Below are 11,728 nucleotides of genomic sequence, written 5' to 3'. Positions count from 1 at the left end.
TTCCTCACTGTCTCACAGCCAGCTGACGTCACAGGCTGCGCAGTGGAGGTAAAGTGAGGAGACCTGTTACTATAGATCTTGCATGTGGTATGGGCCCTGTGTGTAGACGCTGAGTCACTGCCCCGCTGACCGTCTCCCCAAGTTCCCACCATTTTGTCCTCCTTTCCGTTTCCATCACAGCTCCCGTTTCCACTATTTTATTATTTGATTTATTTATTGGAGTTATTGGATAATTCTTCATGTCCGATTCTTTTTCTTTTTTAGGTTGCTAATAAATATTGTTATTGTTATTAGACTATGATCGAGTACATCCATAATAACTATACATGCTATTTTTTTTCTCGAAAAAATAAATATTCACTTCAGAGAGAGAGAGAGAGAGAGTTTTCTTTACAGGAAATTTATTTGGGAATTTCATCATAAGTCATAGATTAAAAAAATACTCCTTCGGGTACTGGTACCGGTACCGGTACTAACGGTACCTGAGTTTTCGGTACCGGTACTACCGGTACTCAAATTAACGGTACCAATACCACATGGGAAACACTCCACTATCCACCACAGAGGCAGAGAAAGACATGGAGTATAGTTACCAGGCTTCATGCAGTGAAAGCCAAATCCGTGCCAATCGCAGCAAATGGGTTAAGAAACATGATCCCCGCTGCTACCACCGGGTTAAACCAATACACAGGTGCAGGAGAGTGACAGGTGTAAATGGGAAGATGACTTGGCAAATGATACCACAGTGTACTGAAGCATAACTACTTTTATTTCCTAAATCAGCTATGTATGAATTTAGCTTGTTTATAGTGTACAGTTTCATATTCATAAACCTTGTATTATAAAAGGTTTGGTTAGATTATGAGGTAAGTGAGGTTAGGCAAATTGAGTTAATATCTGTTGAACTCTTACTTACCTAACCTAATCTTACCTTATCTAGCCTAATCTAGCCTAGTCTTACCTAACCTAATTTAACCATTGTTGCCTAGAATAATCCCTTACAGGTAAACAGCTTTTCAAGGGAGTTGGGTATTTATCTGTGGAAATACTAATATTTTTTGTACATGAAGCTGTGACTGTAACAATGCAATGCTTCCCAGCAGCTGTGTATTTCTGCCACTTCATCGAGAAATAACTAGAACTTTGTTAACATAATAAAATTCCGTACAGGTAAAAAATGTTAGCATCCAGAAGAAATGATGCAAACCTCTACTAAATATTTACTGAAGGCTTAACTTAGGGAAATAAACCCTGGAACTAAGGGGCAGAAACCTTAAAACTCTCTGATCTTCTTAACCCCTTGATTGCAGATTTCCTAGTCAGACCTCACCAAGCTACAGGAATGGAACAAAAAGTGGCTGCTACAATTCAATGAAGAAAAATGTAAAGTCCTGCACCTTGGGAGGGGATATCCAGCACACCAATACCACATGGGAAACAATCCACTATCCACCACAGAGGCAGAGAAGGACCTGGGAGTATATGTTACCGGGCTACCAGTAAAAGCCAAATTCGTGCCAATCGCAGTGGACGGGTTATGAGGGAGAGAAAGTGAAGGAGTTACAAATGCATAGTTCCTTGATACATGAAACTCATACACTAGGAGGCAAAAAAAAGGATCCATCCATCTCATCTCATTAACATAACTATAGTCCTGATATTTCAACAGATATTTGTCATTTGTCACAGACCACTTTGCCTACAGGCACTACATAGACAGGTATATTTACCGACATACAAGGGGTGTAGGTTATCTCATTTATCACATTTACTGACATACAAGGGGTGTAGGTTATCTCATTTATCACATTTACTGACATACAAGGGTGTAGGTTATCTCATTTATCACATTTACTGACATACAAGGGGTGTAGGTTATCTCATTTATCACATTTACTGACATACAAGGGGTGTAGGTTATCTCATTTATCACATTTGCTGACATACAAGGGGTGTAGGTTATCTCATTTATCAAATTTACTGACATACAAGGGGTCTAGGTTATCTCATTTATCACATTTACTGACATACAAGGGGTGTAGGTTACCTCATTTATCACATTTACTGATACAAGGGGGGCAGGCTATCTCATTTATCACATTTACTGACATACAAGGAGGGCAGGCTATCTCATTAACACATGGAACAGCTTGCGGGAAGAGGTGGTGGAGGCGTACAGTCCCCAACAAATGATGGAAAGGAAAAGGAATGTAGATATTACAGCTACTATTACAGCTTAGCCCGGGCCCGGTAGACTACAAACAGGTCAATACAAATAGGTAAATACACACACCCACACACACACACACACAACCTGCCTTGATTCCCCATTTGGGCTATATTTTCTGTCCTTCAATGTAGTCAATGCTGCCCTGCACTGCCTACTCTCCCACATACAGCAGCACAACACAACACCTCAGAGGTGAATCTTCACATGTTTAGTAATCTCACCTCTGGTCATGAAACGCTTTCCACAAGCATCACATTTGAACCCTTTGTGACCAGTGTGTCTTATGCTATGTCTCTTCAGGTATGACTTTAAACAGAATCTTTTTCCACAGACTTCACATTCATGATTTCTCTCACCAGTGTGTGTAAGGATGTGTCTGTTGAGGTTACTCTTCCGATTAAATATTTTCCCACAAACTTCACATTCATTATTTTTTTCGCCAGTGTGTGTAAGGATGTGTCTGTTGAGGTTACTCTTCTGATTAAATCTTTTCCCACAGACTTCACATTCATGATTTCTCTCACCAGTGTGTGTAAGGATGTGTGTGTTGAGGTGACTCTTCTGATTAAATCTTTTCCCACAAACTTCACATCCATAATTTCTTTCACCAGTGTGTGTAAAGATGTGTGTATTGAGGTGACCCTTATGAATAAATCTTTTCCCACAAACTTCACATTCATAATTTCTTTCACCAGTGTGTGTAAGGATGTGTCTGTTGAGGTGACTCTTCAGATTAAATCTTTTCCCACAAACTTCACATTCATAATTTCTTTCACCAGTGTGTGTAAGGATGTGTCTGGTGAGGGTACTCTTCAGATTAAATCTTTTCCCACAAACTTCACATTCATAATTTCTTTCACCAGTGTGTGTAAGGGTGTGTGTATTGAGGTGACACTTATAATAAAATCTTTTCCCACAAACTTCACATTCATGATTTTTTTCAGCAGTGTGTGAAAGGCTGTGTGTCTTGAGTTCACCCTTCTTGCTGAAACTTTTCCCACAAACTGCACAATCATGATTTCTTTCAGCAGAAGGAGTGAGTGTCTTAGTCAAAGTCACCCTTCCCAGGGAGGCTTTTCTCACACTCCTGGCTGTCATGGTTTCCTGAACCAGTGTGTGCAAGGCTGTGTCTGATGAACTTCCTCTCCCCTATCAAATTGTCCTACAGTCCTGACACTCAACCTTTCCCTTTCCTTTCTGGCTGGAGAAGGCAGCAGCAAGGTGGTGGTGGTCCTTCTGATCAGGCCTTGGTCCTCACACCAGTGACAGTCTGCTCTGCTGCTCCTGGCCACTCAGGCTGCAGGCCAGGCTTGAGGGTGAGGGGGCAGCAAGTCTTCCTCAATGCTACACTCAAGGACCAAGCACGCAGGTAAGGGGAAGGATCCACTAAGGAGCAAGGACACTGAGGGCTGAGCACAGCAGGTGTCTCAGACTCTCACGTCAGCACCGGCACCAGCAGTGGATGCCAGGAGACACAGAGTGGTGTGCTGTGTCCTGGCCCTGTGCTGCCTGCCTCAGACCCTCACATCACACCAGCACCAGCAGTGGATGTCAGGAGACAGAGTGGTGTGCTGTGTCCTGGCCCTATGCTGCCTGCCTCAGACCCTCACATCAGCACCGGCACCAGCAGTGGATGTCAGGAGACACAGAGTGGTGTGCTGTGTCCTGGCCCTGTGCTGCCTGCCTCAGACCCTCACATCAGCACCGGCACCAGCAGTGGATGTCAGGAGACACAGAGTGGTGTGCTGTGTCCTGGCCCTGTGCTGCCTGCCTCAGACCCTCACGTCAGCACTGGCACCAGCAGTGGATGCCAGGAGACACAGAGTGGTGTGCTGTGTCCTGGCCCTGTGCTGCCTGCCTCAGACCCTCACATCACACCAGCACCAGCAGTGGATGTCAGGAGACACAGAGTGGTGTGCTGTGTCCTGGCCCTGTGCTGCCTGCCTCAGTCCCTCACATCAGCACCAGCACCAGCAGTGGATGTCAGGACACACAGAGTGGTGTGCTGCCTGCCTCAGTCCCTCACATCAGCACCAGCACCAGCAGTGGATGTCAGGACACACAGAGTGGTGTGCTGTGTCCTGGCCCTGTGCTGCCTGCCTCAGTCCCTCACATCAGCACCAGCACCAGCAGTGGATGTCAGGAGACAGAGTGGTGTGCTGTGTCCTGGCCCTGTGCTGCCTGCCTCAGACCCTCACATCACACCAGCACCAGCAGTGGATGTCAGGACACACAGAGTGGTGTGCTGTGTCCTGGCCCTGTGTTGCCTGCCTCAGACCCTCACATCAGCACCGGCACCAGCAGTGGATGGCAGGACACACAGAATGGTGTGCTGTGTCCTGGCCCTGTGCTGCCTGCCTCAGACCCTCACATCAGCACCAGCACCAGCAGTGGATGTCAGGAGACACAGAGTGGTGTGCTGTGTCCTGGCCCTGTGCTGCCTGCCTCACACCCTCACATCAGCACCGGCACCAGCAGTGGATGTCAGGAGACACAGAGTGGTGTGCTGTCACTGGCGCTGTCCTCCTCCCAGCATGGCCAGTAGTCCTTCCTGGTGTGTGGGAGATGTGTTAGGTCAATGACTCGTTCTATCAAGGTACAGACAAGCCCCCTTAACAAACAATTATATTGCTGAGAAGCTGTTCACTAAGCAAAGTCTTGTTGTGCCAACTCATTATAACGTAGGTTAATTGGAGTGTGCTTACAGAACCCCAACTTTTCCCCTTTCACTCATACTGACCACTTATTTGCACAGTAAGAAGCCGTAGCTACTTGTGCACTTCCTGACTCCTCAGCGACACACCTGCACACCACGGTACTGGACTGGACACTGGTGGCTGGGTTGACATGCATGATCACTGTGTGTGTGAATCACCTCATATGTGACCGTCATCACCTGTAGTACTGCAGGACACTGGCCTTTACCGACACCCTCCACCACTCACTGTTAGGTGTTAATTTACTCAAATTTAAGTGGGATTCATTAACCTGTATAGCCCCGCTGACGGCTCTGAGCCATTGCTTGCATGTGTAATGCTCAGCCCCGACGACAGCTCTCAGCCATCGCCATTTCTTGACACTATAGTTTCTTACATGATGCCACGTGGCTGTAATATTCACACACGTTATGACTCATGATGCGGAGCAAGTGTACACTGCTTGGCAATTTACCTCCATGCTTGATTTTATTTCTTATTTTATTTTTTAACAGCAAAGGAGACAGTTCAAGGGCAAAAAAAGGAAACAATAATGAAAAAAAAGCCGCTACTCACTGCTTCTAAAAAGAGTGCAGAGGAGTGGTCATTCATAATTCTATGACCTATAAACTTAACATATTGCCCAAAAATAACAAAAAAAAAGTGAAACTTTAAAAAAACGCTACATTTCCCTAATGAAGGCACCAGCGCCAGGAAGTGTTGGCTGAGTGTGTTGAGTTGTGCCGCACATGGAGTTCACACGTCCCCCGAAATGTTCCAGCCTGGGAAGCCCTATTGCCTGCGTTATACTTGATATGTCATAATTACTATCGTATCCAGAATTCCAGCCAATTGGGAACAGTTCAGGAATTAACCCGGTAGCTGCGGGGATCATGTTTCTTAAAGGCCCCTCTAAGCGAGAAAAAGGAGAAAAAAATCATTACTCACGCAAACCATTTCATAATAGATATCAACGCATTTGTGATCAGTTTATGCATCATCTATTTTTTAGGGGGTTTATATCATGTGAAAAATTTGGCCCGTCGCTGGTACACGGTAAAGCCACAAATTTGGCCCGTCGCTGCTACTGGGTTAAGCACGGGAAAAACAAACGTACCTCACGCACCAAGGGCAGAATGCTAACTGAAATGTGACGACCGTATAGCACCGTATGTCTAACAGATTTCCTTCCGCGACGCAAATTATCCCCCCATGCCGGGATTCAGGACAACAATAGTTTTTTAGGGTTAAATATCGTTTACCACGAGTTCTACCGACTAGATTTTGTTCAGTACTTGCCAGATTAAACATTAGTCTTCGTGGAAACTATTGGAAAAATGGTTCTAGCTATACATGCGGCAGGAGAGTAGAAAACAATGCGAGAATGGTGTAAGCTTTGTTGCGAGTATTTAGCTTGTAATAACGGAATGGTAGAGTGTTTCTCACCAATTCACCTGAAAATGTTAGCATAAACATTTGGGATCAATGTCTTATAGAATATAGGCAAAGTACATCATGATTTATCACGTGAGAGATTTTAGAGTGTGTGAGTCCTCATCACTTCAACAGGCCCTGACCAAGTTCTAGTTAACCCGTTGACTGCAAACATCCTACAAGCAGACATCACCAAGCTACAGGAATGGAGCAAAAAGTGGCTGCTACAATTAGATGAAGCAAAATGTAAGGGATATCCAGCATATCAATACCACATGGGAGACACTCCACTGTCAACCACAGAGGCAGAAAAAGACCTGGGAATATGTGTTACCAGGCTACCAGTGACCACCAAATCCGTGTCAATCGCAGCGGACAACTTAAAGTAGCTAGCGATCACTGGCAATTTTGGGGGTAGGGAACCAAAACAATTGGAGTGACCTGAGGTGAGGCTGGGTCAGTGTTGCCAAATAATCGTAATCATGGCATTGAGTTTTTTTAGGGCCATTTTCACGGTCGTTTTGTTTGTTTTGATTGTTACCAATGGCGCCGGTCGATGCTAAAGTTTTCCACATGAAACTGGCCTATGGGGTAGTGGCGGCTGCTGAGGAAGTGAGAGGTGTTGAGTGTCTGGCAAGGTGCGGGGCTAGGCTAACCCCGCAGCCGCCACTACCCCATCAGCCAGTTTAACGGGGAAATACTATAGCATCGATCGCCGCCATTGGTAACGATCAAAACAAACAAAATGACTGTGAAAGCGGCCCTTAGTCTCTGACCGATAACTATAGCAAAAGAACAAACCAACATCAATGAATAACAGTTTTAACGCTAACTCTAATTTTCTATCGTTGTTTGTGTGGTTACGACCGTCTTGGAGCATAAAAATGATAAATCCAATCGTCATAGTACAATAATTTGTTAACGCTGGGCTGGGTCTCAACATACATTTTTTTTTTTTTTTTTACAACAAAGGAGACAGCTCAAGGGCACAAAAAAAGGAAACAATAATAAAAAAAAAAGCACGCTACTCGCTGCTCCTACAAAAAAGAATTTGTGATCAGATTATGTATCATCTATTTTTTTGTGGGTTATATCATGGCACAAATTTGGCCCGTCGCTGCTACACGGTAAAGCCACAAATTTGGCCCGTCGCTCTTACGTTAACATTGCATCAGGAAACATTGGTTTGACTCCGGAGTATGGCAAAATGTAGTAAAATATGTGTACTGTGTTTTATAACCCCTACGAAATTGTAACAGAGATGAATATACCTCAATGATATAACACAAATATTAAGATACAAGGATAAACTTTTATGGTGCTATGAGAATGAGCCTGTGAGGTGCTGTTAAAAACTATTAGTATATAAAAATTAAGTACATATATATAAAAATGAATAATATATCACAACTCCATCTCTCTTTCAGCAAGTAGCTAGTATTCCTAAATGCAAAATAATAGTTTAGTATTCCTAAATGCATAATAGCCTATTAGTTTCCTAAATGGAAAATAATAGCTTAGTATTCCTAAATGCATAATAGCCTATTAGTTTCCTAAATGCATAATAGCCTATTAGTTTCCTAAATGTAAAATAATAGCTTAGTATTCCTAAATGCATAATAGCCTATTAGTTTCCTAAATGCAAAACAATAGCTTAGTATTCCTAAATGCATAATAGCCTATTAGTTTCCTAAATGCAAAACAATAGCTTAGTATTCCTAAATGCATAATAGCCTACTAGTTTCCTAAATGGAAAATAATAGCTTAGTATTCCTAAATGCAAAATAGTTTAGTATTCCTAAATGCATAATAGCCTACTAGTTTCCTAAATGCAAAATAATAGCTTAGTATTCCTAAATGCAAAATAATAGTTTAGTATTCCTAAATGCATAATAGCCTACTAGTTTCCTAAATGCAAAATAATAGCTTAGTATTCCTAAATGCAAAATAATAGTTTAGAATTTGTATTTGTCTTGACTACTTCATTGGCTTATTAGCAAGTTATCACAGATTGTAAAACTCTTCCCACTTATAATTTATTACAGAAGTTGTAGATACGGTATAACATGCAGAAAAAAACCCAAATAGGAGAAAGAAGAAGAATGAAAAATAAAGGAAGAAAGAGGGAAGGAAATAAAGAAAGAAAGCAAAACAAAGAGAAAGAAAGACAACCACTTCTACTTCTATAACTGTTACTACTACAGACATGGCGAATTTCACCGGTAACTGGATAGCGCCACATTATTGATCCCTGTTTTTCGGCCATAACTCAGAAAATGCTTCACACAGAGGGCTAAATTTTGGAAACTATATAGTTCATATGTATGTCTACCTACTGTCAAAACCTGAGGAAGATTGAACCAGTACTTTTTGAGATATGGGAGTCCAAATTTTTTTGCACTCAGATCATGCGCCGAGTTCGTTACTATTCACCAAGTCAAGATAGGGCTATTTGGGTTTAAGATAACATGGCAAGGCAGAGCACAGGCTTGATGGTGTCTCCCAACTTATCAAAATACTTGCATATTAGTAATTTTTCGCTTACTTATTATTGATCCCAGCTTTTTGGCCATAACTCAATAAATGCTGCACACTGAGAGCTAAATTTTGGATACTGTATAGTTCACATTTATGTCTACCTACTGTCAAAACCTGAGGAAAATTGAACCAGTAGTTTTTGAGATATGGGAGTCCAATTTTTTTTTGCACTGAGTTCGTTACTATTCACTAAGTCAAGATAGGACTATTTGGCCAAGACGCGGCATGGCAGAGCACAGGCTTGGGGTAAAATTCTAGTGTTTGCCCATACTACCCCCTCCCCCCCATACAAGCCTGGGGACCTGGTGGGAATGCGGGGTTTCGGGTGAGGGACACGAAATCCGTCGCATTCGCGTATTTTTAATGGGGGGGAGGGGGGATAAAAACTCCCTAGATCTAGGGAAATTCCCTAAATTTAGGGAATTTTTCCTCCCACCACCACTAAAATAAGCGTTTGCGACGAATTTAGTGTTTCCCATATGGAAACCACGCACTCAGTGGATCCCCAAGCTTGTTTTGGGAGAGAAGCGTAGTGAACCCACCAGACAATGCTCACCTCACCATCTGGCGTGGCACCGGAGGCCATCTGTGCTCACATAAACCGCTTACACCACACTCATGCCCTCTCTCTAGTAGGTTGTCACCTCATCGCAAGGTTTCTGTCCTCCAAGTAGAGTCCGTGACACCAAACACAGTGTATCTTCATTGTTTATCACTGACACAAGTAAAACCACCGGCAAGCCGGTATCCGTCCAACGCCGCGCCTTAAACAGTACTGCAGCTTGTGCAGGAAGTGCAGGCTCTCGATCCTCCTGCCTGAGCTGTTCGAACACGTGAATCCTTACTGACCGGATTTTGAATCTGCTTCACGGGCTCATATTCCCAGTATACAAGGTGATTGTGGATATTGACTGCGCGCCTCCAGAATACGATAATACGCCTCCATATATCATAGTTAAAAAAAACAAAGTACTTAAAAGTAAAGAAGCCGAATTAATCCCCTTCCCCCAACGATCTTGGGAACCTGCGTGAACTCGGGGTATTTGGGTGGGGGAGTATATTTAAACTACTCCAACCAAACTTTACGACCCCCCTGCTAACCAAGGGGGGGCCCCCCCTCTTAAAGGTGCGTGTTCTTAAAAAAAATAATAACCACGCGTGGTGGACCTGGTCTCACATGCGTGGGCTAATGGCTAACTAGCGTACCATCACTAACCTAGCGTACCATCGGTAATAGTATTAGGTAAAGGTGCGTGTTCTAAAAAAAATAAATAAATAACCACGTGTGGTGGACCTGGTCTCACATGCGTGGGCTAATGGCTAACTAAGCGTATCATCGCTAACCTAGCGTACCATTGGAAATAGTATTAGGTAAAGGTGCATGTTAAAAAAAAAAAAAAATAAATAAAAATAACCACGCATGGTACACCTGGTCTCATGTGTGGGCTAATCGCTAACTAAACGTACCATCGCTAACCTAGCGTACCATTGCTAACCGGATCGTTGGCAACACTACTCATATTGCAATGGCGTTGCCATGTAAACACATCGTCCGTATGTATAATATGCCCTTAAGTACAATACGGAGGCGTAATATCGTATTTTCGTGGTGCGGAGTGATTTTCAATAATTACCTTGCATGGTTTCTGTACATTGTAAAAAAAAAAAACAGAATGTATGAAATTTCCCTACATCTAAGTAATTGTAAGGAATTTCCCTACATCTAGGGTATTTTTCAACCCCTTATAACTCAAAAACTATGCATTTGCGACGCATTTCATGTTTACCACCACATTCCCCAAAGTCTCAATGGCCCCCTAGCCAATTTTGGTTGCGAGGGGTGAGTATGGGCAAACACTAGAATAATACCATGGTGTCTCCCAACTTAACAAAATAATTGCATATTAATCATTTTTCGCTTACTTATTATTGATCCCCATTTTTCAGCCATAACTCAAAAAATGATGCACACAGACGGCTAAATTTTGGATACTATATAGTTCCAATGTATGTCTACCTACTGTCAAAACCTGAGGAAGATTAAACCAGTAATTTTTGAGATATGGGAGTCCAAATTTTTTTTGTGCCGAGTTCATTACTATTCACTAAGTCAAGATAGGGCTATTTGGGCTTAAGATAGCATGGCATGGCAGAGCACAGGCTTGGTGGTGTCTCCCAACTTATCAAAAAAATTTAATATTAATAATTTTTCGCTTACTTATTATTGATCCCCGTTTTTTGGCCATAACTCAAAAAATGCTGCACACAGAGGGCTAAATTTTGGATACTATATAGTTCACATGTATGCCTACCTACTATCAAATCCTGAGGAAGATTGAACCAGTATTTTTTGAGATATGGGAGTTCAAAAAATTTTGCGCCGAGTTCATGCCAATTCATAAACCATAAATAAATGATACATAATCTGATCACAAATGCTTTGATATATATTTTGAAATGGTTTGTGTGAGGGGTGATTTTTTCTCATTTTCTCGTTTGGGGGGACCATTAAGAAACATGATCCCCGCTGCTACCGGGTTAAACTAACATGCACACAGGGAAGTAAGTAGCACCCACCCACATGGGGAAACACAAACTCCACCATTCCACACCTTAATTAAGCCCTAACCAAACTAGTGAGTGTTATCCATTGTTACCCTGAGAAAAGGAAACTTTGGTTTAGTCGGCGCAACATCTGTGGTCATATGCTGGAGAGACAAGGGGAAGGAATTATAGGAGATCCCAGGAATTATAGTCAGATCCCAGGAGACGGGACACAACCCCCGATCAATACCTGGTTCCCATTCACTGCTGGGTGGACAGGGGCGTA

At 42.8% G+C, this 11,728-nt stretch overlaps 1 protein-coding gene and 1 long non-coding RNA gene across 2 annotated transcripts; one reads left to right on the top strand and one right to left on the bottom strand.

The window, feature by feature from the left end:
• The first annotated feature begins 300 nt into the window (after nucleotides 1–300).
• On the top strand, nucleotides 301–2,140 carry LOC126994757 (uncharacterized). Its single transcript, XR_007749551.1, has 3 exons — nucleotides 301–1,791; nucleotides 1,833–1,916; nucleotides 2,001–2,140. It is a non-coding gene; the product is annotated as an uncharacterized LOC126994757 (long non-coding RNA).
• A 268-nt stretch (nucleotides 2,141–2,408) lies between these two features.
• Nucleotides 2,409–3,332, bottom strand: LOC126994756 (zinc finger protein 714-like). Its single transcript, XM_050854038.1, has one exon. The coding sequence runs from the start codon at nucleotides 3,326–3,328 to the stop codon at nucleotides 2,417–2,419; it is 912 nt and encodes a 303-aa protein (XP_050709995.1). The 5' UTR covers nucleotides 3,329–3,332; the 3' UTR covers nucleotides 2,409–2,416.
• Between the last annotated feature and the right edge of the window lie 8,396 nt (nucleotides 3,333–11,728).

This window comes from Eriocheir sinensis, unplaced genomic scaffold (genome assembly GCF_024679095.1).
Source record: "Eriocheir sinensis breed Jianghai 21 unplaced genomic scaffold, ASM2467909v1 Scaffold869, whole genome shotgun sequence".
NCBI lineage: Eukaryota > Metazoa > Arthropoda > Malacostraca > Decapoda > Varunidae > Eriocheir > Eriocheir sinensis.
The sequence above is the reverse complement of the archived record's forward strand: the minus strand, read 5'-3'. Positions and strand labels throughout refer to the sequence as shown.

Excerpts from the sequence above, each read along its gene's own strand:
- LOC126994756 (XM_050854038.1), bottom strand. The coding sequence starts at position 3,328 with ATGACAGCCAGGAGTGTGAGAAAAGCCTCCCTGGGAAGGGTGACTTTG.